We start from the raw sequence: 16,950 nt of genomic DNA, 5'->3' as shown, positions 1-16,950 counted from the left end.
CACTTTAGCCAACTCTACCCTCATCCCACTGTAGTCCCCTTTGTTTAAGCATAGTACGCTCGTTTGAGACACTACTTCCTCACCCTCAATCTGTATTACAAATTCAACCATACTGTGATCACTCATTCCGAGAGGATCTTTTACTAGGAGATCGTTTAGTATTCCTGTCTCATTACACATGATCAGATCTAAGATAGCTTTCTTCCTTGTAGGTTCTGTAACATACTGTTCTAAGAAACAATCCCATATGCATTCTATGAATTCCTCCTCAAGGCTACCCAGTGCGATTTGAGTTGACCAATCGATACGTAGGTTAAAATCCCCCATGATTACTGTCGTTCCTTTTTTACATGCTTCCATTATTCCCTTGATTATTGTCCGCCCCACCATGAAGATATTATTTGGGGGCCTATAAACTACGCCCACCAGTGACTTTTTCCCCTTACTATCTCTAATCTCCACCCACAATGATTCAACATTTTGTTCATTAGAGCCAATATTGTCTCTCACAACTGCCCTGATATCATCCTTTATTAACAGAGCTACCCCACCTCTTTTCCCTTCTTGTCTATCTTTCCGAATTGTCAGATACCCCTGTATATTTAATTCCCAGTCTTGGCCACCCTGCAACCACGGGCTTATACTGGTTTACTACCAGTATAAGCCCGTTTCCACATGAAAAGAAACACTTGGTTCTGCCCGACTGTTCCTACTGACACTGCATTTCTCATTCTGTTCAGCGTCCTGCAGAGCCAACTTCACAAACATGCAGCCCTTCTTGATCAAGTAATTTAATGTATGTGACTAAATTATTTGTTGTTCCAAAAATGCTCTGTTCAAATTAGTCCTGAATGACACCCTGTGCAACAGAACAAACAAACTTAATTTACAAATCTACTGTACTTAGTCAATCTTCAACACTGATCATGTACAATTCTGCTCACTGAATTAGCAGCAGTAACATGATCAATGCAGCTTTTCAAAAAAAATTGTTACAAGATCAGATACCAGCTGAAAATTTAGTTGCAATCAAATGTTCTAAACGACTGCATGATCGTAGCAACATTTCCAGAATTTACACAAATATTTTCCAAGATCAGATATGCAACACCATTTGGAGTGCCCTGAAGGATGGCAAAGTTTTTAAAATCTAACTTTGTTGTGGTTAAAAAACAAACTATGGGTTTTAAAAGTTCAAATATGAACCCCCTTCTCCAATCAATATAAAAGCAGTATTTGGCATAGAAAGTAATTTGTAAATGCCATTGTGGAAATATTTTTAAACTTATCGACTTAGAGTTCACTTGAATAGTTTTATGTCTAAAAATAGTATACATCGACTGGTTTTACCAATTGCAGTTTATTCCCCATTCCTCCATAATAGCATGCAAAGAATTAACTGATATCAGTTACCGAAGACTGGCGCACCTCAAATGTACATGTGGAGGAGGAAGCAAAGAAAAATTAACATTTTATTTTAGATTGTTGATGGGTCACTTGTGCAAAGCTATTTTATACCACAGTTGTTTTCTCTTCTGATAAACTAGTATGTGTGCCAACTCCTGAAAACAGCATGTGTGCCAACTCTTGAAAAAACCCAGCAATTAAATTCTTGCGCAACAAGAAGCCAGTAACCAATGATGCGCAAAAGGGAATGTATTATAGTATAAATGGATCTAATTGTCAGAGGATAATTTTTTTTAAACTTGGAAAAACTGAAGGAACCAACTCTTCAGATGCTTTTGGGCAAAATGAACTGTTTTTTGTCTAAAAACTCCCATTCTTCAATGATCATTGGCAACTTAACATTATCAAGAGAAATTAAAACCATATTGATTTTTCTCACAGACTTTGTAATGGAGATTTCCCAACCAACATATTTTACCCAGCTTACTATATATAGTCCACTGAGCAAACAGTATATATTGTATTACAATTTACTGTTAGTTATTTGCTGCAGAAAATAACCTTGCAACACCTCAGTCCCAGTCATCTGATGTTCTAAAGCATCTGTCTGAATTGCAATGCTTGTGACACATACTTTAAACTACTGATCTTTTATAGCATTCCTCACATGAGTTTTTTTGAACACACTGAAGATTTACAATTAGAAAAAATGAGACCAATTGCAAAAAATTTGAATAGATGTTTTTTTTTAAAAAAAGAAGTAGCATACACCAAAATACTTCACATTTAAACCAAACAAAAGTTAAACTCAACAGGCCACACTTTCCCAAGCATCTGTCACTTTCAGCTGGCTCGAAGGTGTCTATAACTTGAGGCCCAGGATCAAATAGTGTTTTACTATTTGGTGGTGCAGCATTCTAAAACACTGCCATCCTGATAACAAATCTACTTCAAAACCCTGGCCACAGAAAATAACTACTAGCTTGCTGTAATTGTGATTCCTTTCCAATTTCATTTTGAAACCAGCTTATTTAATGTATGCAAACCAACTTCAAAAGAAAAAAATCTCAAAAAGCTTTACCACTTCCTCAGCCTCCAAACCTCCCCTCCCCCTCCCCAACCCGCCTGCCCCGGCCAAAGTTTAACAAATACTTGAAGATTTCTCAGGATCAGATATTGGTAACATGGACTTGTTAAGTAAAATACATGTGGCTCAAGCCCAGGAATGAAACTTCAACTTTGTGTGGCTGGTTCACTTGGTTTCCCTTTCTTGCTTCACAGCATTTGCACTCACCTGTGTTGATTTTCTTCTTTTAGTAACAGTATCTGGGTTCATTTGATCGACTTTCATGGAAATATTGCTGCCTTTCATTGATGCCAGTGACCATGTCCCAAATACATAAGCTCAGTCTGTCTCCAAATGTCTGCTGTCAGCTACATTTTAGACGTCATAAAGAAATGATATATGGCTCCAGTAGTCTCACTATCAGAAAGTAACTGAAGGTTACAGCCTGTTTGAACCAGTAAAGCTGGGTTATATCAGATGGGAATGCAGGCCTTGAATATTTGAATACTATGCAAATCAACACAAGTTTGAAAATTTAACCCTTTGAGAAGCATTTCAGAACCAGTATCAAATGGCAAGATTTTGCCCAAAGAAAATACCGTTTAGTGATGGTCACACTTTAGATCTGTACATTTCACATAATACGCCTTTGGAAAATTCAAAGACTACTGTCTGCAGGAATTACCTGAAGAAAGTGGGAGCATCTTTTCGTAATTTTTTTCACACCCAATTTTAAGAATCTTTTTTCGAAATGCTTGAAATGTTGAGCTTCATATTGGAGCTCCAATCCTCCGTGTTAAGTGATTTCGTCAAGATTTATCCATGATTCAACACAAATTCACAGTCTCAGCCACGGCATGCTTAAGTGCTTCCTTACAAGGGAGGTGACAGAAGACAAAACCTCAAGTAGAGCATGTTGACTGTTTGTGGACTTGCCACCAGAGAAGTACTGGCTTGGGAGAAAATCTTTTATCCAGGATTTGTGCATTCGAAACCCAAGCAACACCCACTGCCCCAGAAACATACCAAATGGTGTAAACAAATGGGTGTATCTGGAATCCGAGAACCACTCACATTTTAAAATACTCTTGCGCCCTATTTACCCTGGACCAGACTTTCTCGCATTTAAACCTATTGTGCAACTGCCTGTGACAAACCAGTTTCACAATACCTATAAAAGTCAGTATGGTACAAGCACGAGCTCCTATCAAAGCATTGATTGCTACTACACATGATTACTTTGTCGATGTAGCCTTTCATATGTTTTTAAAAAGTATTTTGAAAACATAATAACCATAACAGCATACATGAAAGTAAGTTAACATCCCATATCCCAGTGGGCACTTGCACAAGTTTAAACATGGAAAAGTCACTACTTAATTATGTCACTACTCAACTCACTAAAGTTTAATGTGGAAGCTCTTCAAAACAAGTGGATATTATGGCTCAAACTTAATTCAGTTCATCTTTTGCCATAAGGAAGCAATTACTTCAGTCAAAACAAACGCTGTTAAAGCACAAAAGCTTGCAGTACACACAAAGACAGATTATTCAGACAAAGGGCCCAAGTTTCCACAAGAAAAAAAAACGGGCGCCCCTCCGAGCTGGGCGCCCGTTTTTTGCGCCTAAAACAGCGCCTAAAAAAATCCTCGGTATTCTCCACCGACTTACAAGTCCTGTGGCACTCGGCGCAGCCAGCACGAGCTGTGGGGGGGGGGCGGAGCCAGGTCCCGGCGCTGAAAATAGTGCCGGTACCTCTGCACATGCGCGCTACAGTCGGCACGCAAGTGCAGTAGCTCCAGGCGCCGAACTGTGTGGGAGGGGCCCGAAGCACGCAGCCCCTAGCCCTGGCTGAATGGCATCACTGGCGCTGCGTGAATGAGGCTCCTCCCACGGCCAGCTCCTGCTCCCCTCCCCGACCAGACCCGACACTCGCTCCCCCCACACCCCTCCCCCTCCGCCGACCAGACCCGAACCGACACCCGCTCCCCCCACCCCCGACCCGACACCCGCTCCCGCCCCGACCCAAGGCCCGCTCCCCCCCCCGCCCCACCCCAAGACCCGCTCCCCCACCGCCACCCCGACCAGAGACCCGTCACCCACTCCGCCCCCCCGCCCCGACCCGAGGCCCGCTCCCTCGCCCCGACCCGAGACCCGCTCCCCCCCGCCCCGACCCGAGGCCCGCTCCCCCCCCTCCCCGACCCGACACCCGCTCCTGTTCCACGACCCCCCCCTCTCTCTTCCCCGACCCCCCCCCTCTTCCCCGACCCCCCCCCTCGCTCTTCCCCGACCTCTCTCTTCCCCCCCTCTCTCCTCTCTTTTCCCCTCTCTCTTTCTCTTCCCCCCCCTCCTCTCTCTCTCTTACCCCCCCTCCTCTCTCTCTCTTACCCCCCCTCTCTCTTTTCCCCCCCCCTCTCCTCTCTTCCTCTCCCTCTCCCTCCCTCCCCTCTCTCTCTCTCTCCCTCCCGCTCAGCAGCACGAATGGCTGCAGAATTCTCCCTGGCTGAAGCACTTTCACACAGGTAGGAAGATGGTTTATTTAATCTTTTCTAGGCTTATAAATGTTTATTCAGGTTGGATTTATTTGTATAATATTTGTAGAAGTATAAATAAGGATTTATTGTCGAATTTAATGAGTTCCCTTCCCCCCCACTCTCCCCCACCTCGTTCTGGACGCCTAATTTGTAACCTGCGCCTGATTTTTTAATTTGTAGAACAGGTTTTTTCAGTTCTACAAAAATCTTCACTGGCTCCATTCTACTTTAGTTTGGAGTACATTTTCACTGTGGAAACTTTCAAATCAGGTGTCAGTGGCCGGACACGCCCCCTTTTGAAGAAAAAATTCTGTTCTAAACTAGAACTGTTCTACCTGACGAGAACTGCAGAAAAAAAATGTGGAGAATTGCGATTTCTAAAATAGTCCGTTCTCCACCAGTTGCTCCTAAAAATCAGGCGCGAATCATGTGGAAACTTGGGCCCATAGGGACTAGACCAGAGGTGTTGACCAGTCTTGCCTCTCTGTAGGTGCTGATAAAATGTTTTTATCATCTACAGCGAGCAACTGCACTAAATTTAAAAACACAATGGGCCTGATTTTGCGATCGGGGGCTTCCAGTGAGGAAATGCCTCCAATCTGCAAATAAAGTTCTCGCCTACCTTCTGCCTCGGGATCCACAGAGACTCACGCTCCTGGTCCTCTACGTATAGGTCCACATACCCAGGGGCGAAGGCGGTTTTGCAAGCGTCCCTAGGATCACATGGGCCAGACCAACCAATGAAAGGAGAACCCCATTCATGCTTTTGGGGATTCTATTTTCGTACAGAATCCCCATAAGCATGAATGGGGATCACATAAAAAACACATTTACATATCAAATAAATAAAAACATTACGTATTTAAAATTAATTACAATACAATTTAATGAAATATTTACAACAAAAATTAAATTTTTTGAAAAATAAATTTAAACATTTTAAAGAGGTTAAAAATAACAGATTTTTTTAAGTTTAAATAAATTTTAAAAATTATTTTTATGTGCATTTCATCTCTTATGCTGGTAAAAGCGTGTTTTTACCAGGCGTAAAAATTTCACGAGCATTCGCTGGACATTAGTTGGCCAAATAGCCCAACTCTCCGCCTGTGAATGTTCACTTCCCTGGGATGCAGAGGATCTGTCAAGAAGATTCTTGACAGATCGCAAGTTCCAAATTTTCGCACGAGCTTCGTGCATGAAAAGCCGAAACTTATAGGGCTCTTGTGGGCGTGTATGCACCCATCGGCCCGGGAAAATCCAGACCAATAGTTTTCCACAAAAAATCTTCTGTGGGGAGAGTTGGATTAACATTACCAGAAGTAACATTTGCAAGTGCCAGGCAATAACCATCTGCAACTAGAGAGAGCCCAATGATTTTCCCTTGGCATTCAATGGCATTACCATCATCAAATCCTCCACCATCACATTCTGGGCGTCACCATTGACCAGAAACTCAATTAAACCAGCCACATAAATGCCATGATTACTAAAGTAGGTCAAAGGCTGGGTATTTTGTGGCAACTGACTCACCTCCTGACTCCCAAAATCCTCTCCACTTATAAGGCACAAGTCAGGAGTGTGACTGAATGCTCTCCACTTGCGTCCAGCTACAACAACACAAAAAGATAGAGACCATCTAAGAATTCCACTTGATCGACACCCAAACCACCACCACCGTACAATGGCTGCAGTATGTACTATCTACAGGATGCACTGCAGCAAATCACTAAGGCTTCTTCAACACCATTTCCCAAGACCTCTACCACCTAGAAAGACAAGGGTAGAAGGCACATGGAAACATCATCACCTCAAAGTCACACACCTGCCTGACTTGGATATATCACCATTCTTTCATTGACACTGGGTCAAAATCCTGGCATTCCCCACCTAACTTGACATTCCCCATCTAATTACATTGTAGTATCTTCAACACAAGGACTGCACAGGTTCAGGAAGGCAGACCGCCACCTTCGCAAGAACAACCAGGGACAGGCAATAAATGCCACCCTTGCCAGCAACACCCATATCCCAGGATTAATTTGAAAACAAAGGATATACATTTTTTAGGAGTCATTTGTACACCTACCATCAACCATATGCTTGTTTGATGAAGGATGGTCAGCTAGTTCCTGTGGAATGGTCTGTGGGGCTAACAATGACTGATGATGCCTTTGAATCATCCTTATACCCAGGTAGAGAGCAGATACAACAAACCACAGTGGTTAAACATGGCCTTCAGTGAGCTGTCATTTGGAACACTGAAGCAACATTTTAGATGCTTGATACAGTTTGGTGGTTGAACAAGGATAGGAAGAAGATCGAACAAGGATAGGAAGAAGATCGAAGAAGAATTTACATTCATAGAGCCTTTATTGTAATAAAAGATAGTAAAGCAATTCACAGGATCAAATAAGTAACTGGAATCTGCAAAATAATGGAGAAAGGATGAGAGTGTGCGATTAAAAACTTGATCACAAAGGTATGTTTTGAGGAGGTTTTTGCAGGAGAGGAGCAAGAATGCAAGACCCAGGGGCTTAGGATGTATATTGCAGATTGCAAGAAACTCCGAAAGGCTGTTCAGTTAAAACTGGAGCAAAGAGAAAGAAGGGGAAATGCAATACAGGTGCAGTATCCAAAATCCAGTGTTCCATAATCCGGAATGTTATGGAATCCAGGACGATCCGTGGCAGGGTCGTCCAGAATCCGCAAAATGTTCTGGAATCTGGACACCCAGCCAAACCGTTACTGTCGCCAGCCAAGCCAAGTGAAAAATCAAAAAATGAAATCCAGCTGCTGTACAATGACAAAAATTGCAAGAATAAAAACGCCAATCCTACCTGTTCCAGACCAGGTCTTCACAAATCCCTTCGGCCAGAATCAACTCTGCACAGCACACAAGTCCCTTTGGCCAGAACCAACCAAGCTCCCACGCGCAAGTCCCTTCAGCCAGAATCAAACTCTGCACAGAGCACTGCAGCTCCCCCAAAGCAGCAACCGTGCGATCGGATCGCCACGCTCCATGACTCCGAGCAGAGCTGACCCAACCTCACCCGAGCAGATTGCAATTTTAGGTTTGCACACCTTAGAGAACTGGTTGGCAGACAGGAAGCAGGGAATAAATGGGTCCTTTTCAGAATAGCAGGCAGTGACTAGTGGGGTACTGCAAGGTTCAGTGCTGGGACCCCAGCTATTTACAATATATAGTAATGATTTAGACAAAGGAATTGAATGTAATATCTCCAAGTTTGCAGATGGCACTAAGCTGGATGGTGGTGTGAGCTGTGAGGCGGATGTTAAGAGGCTGCAGGGTGACTTGGACAGGTTAGGTGAGTGGGCAAATGCATGGCAGATGCAGTATAATGTAGTTAAATGTGAGGTTATCCACTTCGGTGGCAAAAACAGGAACGCAGAATATTATCTGAATGGTGACAGATTAGGAAAAGGGGAGGTGCAACGAGACCTGGGTGTCATGGTACATCAGTCATTGAAAGTTGGCATGCAGGTACAGCAGGCAGTGAAGGAAGCAAATGGCAGGTTGGCCTTCATAGAGAGAGGATTTGAGTACAGGAGCAGGGCGGTCTTACTGCAGTTGTACAGGGTCTTGGTGAGGCCACACCTTGAATATGGTGTACAGTTTTGGTCTCCTAATCTGAGGAAGGACATTCTTGCTATTGAGGGACTGCATCGAAGATTCACCAGACTGATTCCCGGGATGGCAGGGGTGACATATGAAGATAGACTGGATCGACTGGGCCTGTATTCACTGGAGTTTAGATGAGTGGGGATCTCATCGAAAGATTTAAAATTCTGACGGGATTGGACAGGTTAGATGCAGGAAAATTGTTCCCGATGTTGGGGAAGTCCAGAACCTGGGGTCACAGTCTAAGGATAAGGGGTAAACCATTTAGGATCGAGATGAGGAGAAACTTCTTCACTCAGAGAATTGTGAACCTGTGAAATTCTCTACCACAGAAAGTTGTTGAGGCCAGTTCGTTAGATATATTCAAAAGCGAGTTAGATGTGGCCCTTACGGCTAAAGGGATCAAGGGGTATGGAGAGAAAGCAGGAATAGGGTACTCAAGTTGCATGATCAGCCATGATCATATTGAATGGTGGTGCAGGCTCGAAGGGCCGAATGGCCTGCTCCTGCACCTATTTTCTATGTTTCTATGTACTAACTACTACCTACACCTGTACTTTACATGCACTTTTAAATTCTACATTTAAAAAAACATTTGTAGCATTAAATATGACTGGGCTACCCCAGCTGACCCACCTACATCTCATGATCAGACCCCACTCAACCTGACTCCATCGCTGTGGTGTTTTTCCCAATTTAAAGATCTGCACAAGGAAAGATTGTGAATTTGTGTGGTGACATTGCAAACATGTCAAAAAGGATAACAGATCCCCGAAGGGGTTCAGATAAAGGAAAGAGGAAGCACAGTTCACTTTCAATTGCCAAGAAAGTGGAGTTACTCCAGAGATTAGATAGAGGTGCTTCAGTGAGAAGATTGAGTGAGGAGTATGGTGTTGGACTCTCCACCATCTACAATATCAGAAAACAGAAAGAACAGCTCATGAAGTTTTATGCGGAAAGTGATATTCATAAGGAAATGAGTAAGTAAAAAAGTATGCAGAAGCCGAAATGTGATGATGTGGATCGAGCAGTGATGGAATGGTGGTGACAGAGGTGACGTGTAAAGGTTCCTTTGTCTGGCTCAATGGTGGTGTAACAAGCTAAAATATTCCATTCACAACTGCGGATTAAAACTCCATGCGAGTACTCTTCTGATTGGTTAGCCAAATTTAAAAGGCGTCATGGTATCAGGCAACTGAAAGTATGTGCTGAGAAAACCTCAGCAGATCGTGAGGCAGCTGAAAATTATTTTGATGAGTTCATCAAACTAATTGCTGATGAAAACCTTTCACCTGAGCAAATGTACAATGCTGACGCGACAGCACCGTTTTGGCGCCACGTAACCCAAAAGACATTAGCAGAAGAAACGCAGCCAGCATGTGTAAAAGACGCCAAGGATAGGTTGTCTGTGCTTGCTGCTGCAAATGTGGCTGGAACACAAGTGTAAGCTTATGGTCATTGGGAGAAGTCAGCGTCCAAGATGTTTCAAGGGTTTGAGAGTATTGCCAGTGCATTATCATGCCAGTAAGAAAGCATGGGTAACCAGGGTAATCTTTCTGAACTGGTTTGAGAAGAATTTTGTCCCTCAGGTGCGTGCTCATTGCATTGAAGCTGGCCTTGAGGAAAACTGCAAAATATACTTGCTGCTAGACAATTACTCAGCACATCCCGATGCTGAGCTTTTGGTAAAGGATAATGTCCATGGAATCTACTTACCTCCAAATGTTACATCACTGATACAATGGACCAAGGAAATTTGAGATCAATGAAGTGTCTGTACAAAAACGAGTTTATGAGGTGTTTGCTTAATGCTGTCAACACAGGCATGGGAATAAAAGCACTCAAAAGCTTTCTCTATCAAGGACCCCATATGGGCAGCTGCGGATGCATGGGACTTGGTAACTGCAGAGACCTTGGTCAATGCTTGGCATAACATCTGGCCAGCCACTATGTTTGCTGACGATGCTCCTCAGGACTTTCAAGGCTTTCATGTGTCCAGGGAGAAAGCAATGATTGCTCAACTTTTAGATTGTGCAAGAGGACTGACTTGCGAAGCTGCGCAGGAATTGAATGAGGACTATGTCATCGAAGTTGCAAGAGGAAAATTTGGCATTAGGAGTAGCAGCGGGACAAGGGTTAAAGTGCTGGTTCCTGCACTGGCCCATAAGGAGGTAAAGACCTTTCTTCTCACGCCTTGTTTATTCCAGCACCAAGGCTCCAGAAGGTACTGTTATGGGTTGGGATACCAGATAGTATTCCAACATGGAATGTCAATAGGAGAGAACCTAAACAGACCGCTGATAAGGATGTGAGAAGAGACCCGAGATAGACTTCATGGCAGCAAAGGAAATGTATAACAAATTCCACCCTAGAGATACCATTCTAGGAACGATCTCAGATGGTCACGAGATCATGGCCTGTCAGTCAGAGCTCATGATCTGTCAATCCGGAGTAGTACTGATAAGGTAGTCCAATTCGAGAAGTATCACTGATAAGGTAATCCAATTAGAAATCTCGGGAGGTCTTGTCTGGGAACAGAGGGGTTTTTGAAATATATAAAAGTTGTATGATTGTGCTGTTCGGGGAGCATCTCCACTCACAGGCGGCTGTGATGAGGGATGTTCCCGGACGTTCGTAATAAAGATCGTTATACTTTGCCATCTGTCTCTGTCTGCTAACTTCGAGAATTGCTACTTGGGCTGGGGCGAGTGTCGACCCTCTATATCAGTGGCCCCACTCGTGGGAAAAGAAGCCTTCTCTCGCTTCCCTCAACAAAGTCATGGACATAGACAACGATGCTCCCATTGTGCATGCAGTGACAGATGAAGAAATCATCCAAAGGGTTTTGCATCCAGAAGAAAAGGACGAAAGCATTGAGGATGATGACACCTGTGATCAAGTTGAAAAAGTGCCAAATGACAAAGCAATCAATCTTTGGCAAGAATTAATTCACGCTTTAGAGCAAGGAAGCTTCATTAAGTGAAGAAGAAATACTGCAGGTCTACAGAATTCGGGAAAGATGAAAGAAAAGCCCAAATTATTTAAACAAACAATATTAAATATCTTTTAAAAGATGTCACATCAGAAGGCCCAAGACCTACAGCGTGCAACTACACCAACAATTTCCACATTTGATAATCCTATTGCTGGCCCATCATTAGTCACAGACATCATAGCTGAGCCCCCTACCTCAAGCACAACCTCCAGCCAATTGTAACTGTACCTGTTTATTTTTACATTGTTTAATAAATAAAAGCCATCATTTACTGTTTTATATTTCATAACTTTACTGTTTCACAAATAAAAAGCTTTATTATATTTTATGCTTTGATTACTGTACATTCCTTTTCAAATTTGAAGATGGTAGCAAAAGATACAGGCTGGGAAGCTCACATTAAGTATAGTTACAGAGTACTGTGTTGCAAAAACAAGAGAGGGAGGCTTACCACGCGTTGCGCAGAAACAAGAACTACAAGGTCTGTGAGGAGAAGAACTACAAGATGGCTTCCAAAAACCGGAAATATTGCAACCTGGGCCTAGGCATTTCCGGGCTCCGGACATCAGAAACACACTCCAAAGTCCAGAAAAAGATGAAAACCAGTCCCGTGGTTGCCGGATTCGGGAGGTTGTACCTGTAGAAGCAAAAACTGGAAAAGGAGAGTACAGGAATATTGGCTGAATGAAGTTGCAGAGATAGGGAGAAGCGAGGGTTTAGTAGCCGAAGAAAAAGATTGTGAAACTGAGGCATATAGGGGACAAATGAAGGATGGCAAGCACAGGTCTAAGAGCGAAACAGATCTTAGATAAGATGCGTCCAGTGGATTTGTGTACAAGTTGCAATGGCAATGCACAAGAGTTTGCCTGAATAATTACACTGGTATGCTGCATGCTGCATAATGTTGCGAATCAGCTTCAGACCACATATCCACTCCATCACCAAGACTGCCTACTTCCATCTCCACAACATTCCCCTGCCCCAACTCATCTGCTGCTGAAACCCTCATCCATATCTTTGTTCCTCTAGCCTCAACTATTCCAATGCTCTCCTGGCTGGCCTCACACCCTTCGTAAACCTGAGCTCATGCAAAACTCTGCTGCCGTATCCTAACTCGCACCAAGTCCTGTTCACATATCACCCCTGACCAACAGGAGCTGACCAACACTGGCTCCCAATACAGCAACGCCTGGATTTAAATTGTTTTCAAAATCCCTCCATGGCTTCGTCCTGCCCAATCTCTGTAACCTCCCCCAGCCTTACAACCCTCCGAATCTCTGTGCTCCTCAAATTCTGGCCTCTTGCGGATCTTCAATTGATTACCTACGATTTTCTTCACTCCACCATTGGCGACTGTGCCTGCAGCTGCCTCGGCCCTGAACCTCTCCCCTTCTCTACCTCTCTCTTCATTTAAGGCACTCCTTCAGACCTACCTCTTGGACCATGCTTTTGGTGACCTTTCCTAATATCTCCTTATGTAACGTGTCAAATTATGTTTGTTAATGCTCATGTGCATCACCTTGGGATGTTTTACTACATTAAAGATGTGCTATGAATGCACGTTTTTATTATTGCAATGACAAAGATCACACCATGGGCTTCAGTAATGATCAGCTGCAAGCCAGAGAAAAGCACGATGGCAAAGGTGCACCGTAACTATCAGCAACAGACCATCCATTGCAGACAAGGAGACAGTTCAGTTCTTCAGTGGACTCTGCAATTGGGCAGCACTACTTTTCATTCAACCTATTTACAATTATGGAACTGCTATATACTTCATCTGTTAATTCTTTTGTAGCTAACTGTAAAAGCACTGTTAGCGCAAGTTGTTCACAAGCAATGTTTCCTGTAATATTTTTTGGTGTGCAGACCCTTTAACTGGCCCGATCAATTTTTTGCATGGTTATCTCTATCTAACAGGCGGTGCACAGCATCCGCTGATCTTCCAGACCATTGCACAGCCGCGTAGCTTCGCTGGAACGACGTCCACAAGTAAACCTATCTTTTCAGAATAAAATCATACAAGTTATAGTGGAATTGTTTAAATGTGTTCACAGCATGCTGTGTGTTTGTTCATTCGGGGCCAAAAATCGCGGTCTCTACGGGTGTGTATGATGTGCGCACGTACCCGTGGAGGCCCCACAAGTGTTGCTTTTCAGCGCGCAATGCGCATGTGCTGAAAATCGGCACTTACGACCTGTCAAAATGTCCTGACAATTCCAATGCATCCCCGGGAGAAGGACCTTTCAGGCAGAGATTTGGGCTATTTGCCCAACTCTTGCCCAGCAAATATCTTCAAACTCTTACATCTGGTAAACGATAGAAAAATAAAATATCAATAATTTTTGTATTTAAAAACTCTGTCTATTAAGGGAAGTTTATTTTTACCCCCATTAAAACATATTAAACACGTTTCAAATAAATATTTTGTTTAAAACATTTAATTTAATTATATTTTAATTAATTTTATATGTGAAGTGTTTTTCTTATTTATTTAAAATGTGTGTGTTTTTAGGGGTAACCCCATTCACAGAAATGGTGATATCCGTACAAACGGAGATCACTGTTACTGTGAATGGAGATACGCCATTTTCATTGGTTGGCCCGGCCCACTTGCTCCCCAGGATGCACATACGCTCCTGGAATATGTGGGCCCCTATGCTGGATTGCGAATGGAGGCCTCGGAGCCAGTCTATGTTCTTCCGGGACCACCAGGTACTTTTGTTAAAACAACTTGTTCGGAGGCATCCGCCCGCAGGAAGCCTCTGACCGCAATTTCTGGGCCCATGTGTCTCCCAGCATTTTCTTATAAGTCCTGCTGCCATATCCGCATTAGTTGCAGAGTCGCTAATGGTAGGCTTCCCAGTCAATGGACTAGATGCACAGGATACTGAAAGTCTACAATCTTCATCTGCAGCTCACCCTGAAATACCTACATCAATGGTAGAGTTCCCCTTGCTGGAGTTACTGAGAGTTCATTCATTTACAAAGCAGCCCAATCACTTGTGAAGACTATATGATAGCAGAACTGATGATCATATGAATTTCAACCAGTTTATGCTATGCTACTCTACACCATTATAGTTGCCTCCCTAAATTCTTAGTCATATGAGCCTATCATAAATCTGCTCATGTCATGGTGATGAGTATAAGAGCTAGTCACTCTTGCTGTTAATCCACTTCTCATTGCACACAGCCACGGAATAAAAATAAGACAATTATACTGGTTAAGGTGCTCGTTAGCGACTTGATAAGTGTTAACTGGTTGCTGCAGATGTTATGCCATTTGTTGTTTTTTCCCTTTCCCGTTAACTAAATCACATTCTCAATTCTCAAAACAAAATGTTCCCGTGATATAATTTGCAGGTCATAAATTTTATGTGAAAAAAAAATTCACCCATTTTTCCTATGCTGAGGAAATGCAGCCCTGCATTCCAACTACAGCAACAACTCAAGATTTGTGTGTTTGCATTTTTTGACCAGATCTATTTTAACCACAGTTACAACCTGCTGTTCTTGAGTTATTTCAAAATAAAATTAATATCTATTAAATTAATTGACAAGTCACTTGCAAATACGTGGAAGTGTCCAAGAATTTGTGGTGTACTCGACTGAATTATGTTTAAGTCACCAAGGTTGTAGAAAACAGATTACTCAAAGATGCTATGTAAACACGTTGTTTCGAGTCAGGACTTGACCCTAAATCTAATATTTTAATTTTTTTAAATTCACATGAAAGGCAGATTTTTGTGGGAATAAAATTTAAGAGGGCTTGCTCACAGAAAAAGGAAGCATCACATTTTTGTAAAAAGAATGAGTATCATTGAGATAAGGCGTTAAAGGAAAAGGATTTAGTTGATATTATTAAACACACAAAGTTTCCAGCCAACATTTATCAACAAGGTGAAACAAGTACTATGCACTCAAGGGCATTTGGTAGCAAGTCAAACTAGTTTATTTTAACACTAAACTCATTGGTAAGACCACATTTAGAATACTATATGTAAGCCATTGCATTGTACCTTTGGAAAGTCACTCACTTTGGAGTATAAGGATAATTATGCAAATTTGTGTCATTCATAATATAAACAACTGAGAACTGCAGAAAAGATCTTATGGGGCTATGATACAAGTATGGTGTAATTTTCTACGTAGTTATACCATATATCCTTTAAAAAGGGCTATCTGAATGTGATAAATGCAAACACACACCCCTGAAACATACATTATATGTACACAAATCTTTGAAGCTGGCAGGACAAGTTCAGACGGCTGTTAAATAGCATACGGGATTCTTGGCTTTATTAATAGAGGAAGAGAGTACAAAATAACCAGAGTATAACCACTACCCCTTGACATTCAATGGCATTACCACCACCGAATCCCCCACCATCAACATCCTGGGGGTCACCATTGACCAGAAACTTAACTGGACCAGGTACATAAATACTGTGGCTACAAGAGCAGGTCAAAGGCTGGGTATTCTGTGACAAATGTCTCGCCTTCTGACTCCCCAAAGCCTTTCCACCATCTGCAAAGCACAAATCAGGAGTGTGATGGAATGCTCACCACTTGCTTGGATGAGTGCAGCTTCAACAACATTCAAGAAGCTCGACACTATCCAGGACAAAGCAGCCCATTCATTGATACCTCATTCACCACTTTAAACATTCACTCCCTCCACTACCATGCACCATGCCTCCAATTGTACACCATCTACAAGATGCACTGCAACAACTCAGCAGGCCTTATTCGACAGCACTTCCCAAACCCCTGACATCCACGACCTAGAAGGAAAAGGGCAGCAGGCGTATGGGAGCACCATCACCTGCAAGTTGCCCTCCAAGTTACACACCATCCTGACTTGGAAATATATTGCGGTTCCTTCATTGTCGCTGGGTCAAAATCCTGGAACTCCCTCACGAACAACGCTGTGGGAGTACGTTCACCACACAAACTGCAGTGGTTCAAGGTGGCAGCTCATCACCACCTTCTCAAGGGCAATTAGAGATCACCAATAAATACTGGCCTTGTAGCAATGCCCACATCCTAGGAACGAACAACAAAAAACAAAAGCAAGGAAGTTATGCTAAACCTTTACAAAATACTGGTTCGGCCTCAGCAGGAGTCGTGTGTTCAATTCTGGGCACCACACTTCAGAAAGGACTGCAAGGCCTTGGAGAAGGGTGCAGAGGAGATTATTACAATGGTGCCAGGGATGAGGGAACTCAGTTATTTGGAGACTGGAGAAGTTGGGATTGTCCCCCTCAGAGCAGAGTACTTCAGATGAGATTTGATAGCGGTGTTC

The 16,950-nt window shown here is 42.9% G+C and overlaps 1 protein-coding gene across 12 annotated transcripts in view; it reads right to left on the bottom strand.

Annotated features, from left to right (window-relative positions):
* Nucleotides 1-16,950, bottom strand: part of nedd4l (NEDD4 like E3 ubiquitin protein ligase) — a 614,975-nt gene that overhangs the window by 262,941 nt on the left and 335,084 nt on the right. The window contains exon 1 of one of the 12 annotated variants that reach the window (XM_070867800.1): nt 2,702-2,839. The exons of the other annotated variants lie outside the window; for them this stretch is intronic. Within the exon in view, the coding sequence (XP_070723901.1) occupies nt 2,702-2,779 (78 nt within the window). The 5' untranslated portion in view covers nt 2,780-2,839. Of the gene's footprint in view, nt 1-2,701; nt 2,840-16,950 lie in introns of those variants that run through there. 12 annotated transcript variants of the gene reach the window in all.

This window comes from Pristiophorus japonicus, chromosome 2 (assembly GCF_044704955.1).
Source record: "Pristiophorus japonicus isolate sPriJap1 chromosome 2, sPriJap1.hap1, whole genome shotgun sequence".
NCBI lineage: Eukaryota > Metazoa > Chordata > Chondrichthyes > Pristiophoridae > Pristiophorus > Pristiophorus japonicus.
The sequence above is the reverse complement of the archived record's forward strand: the minus strand, read 5'-3'. Positions and strand labels throughout refer to the sequence as shown.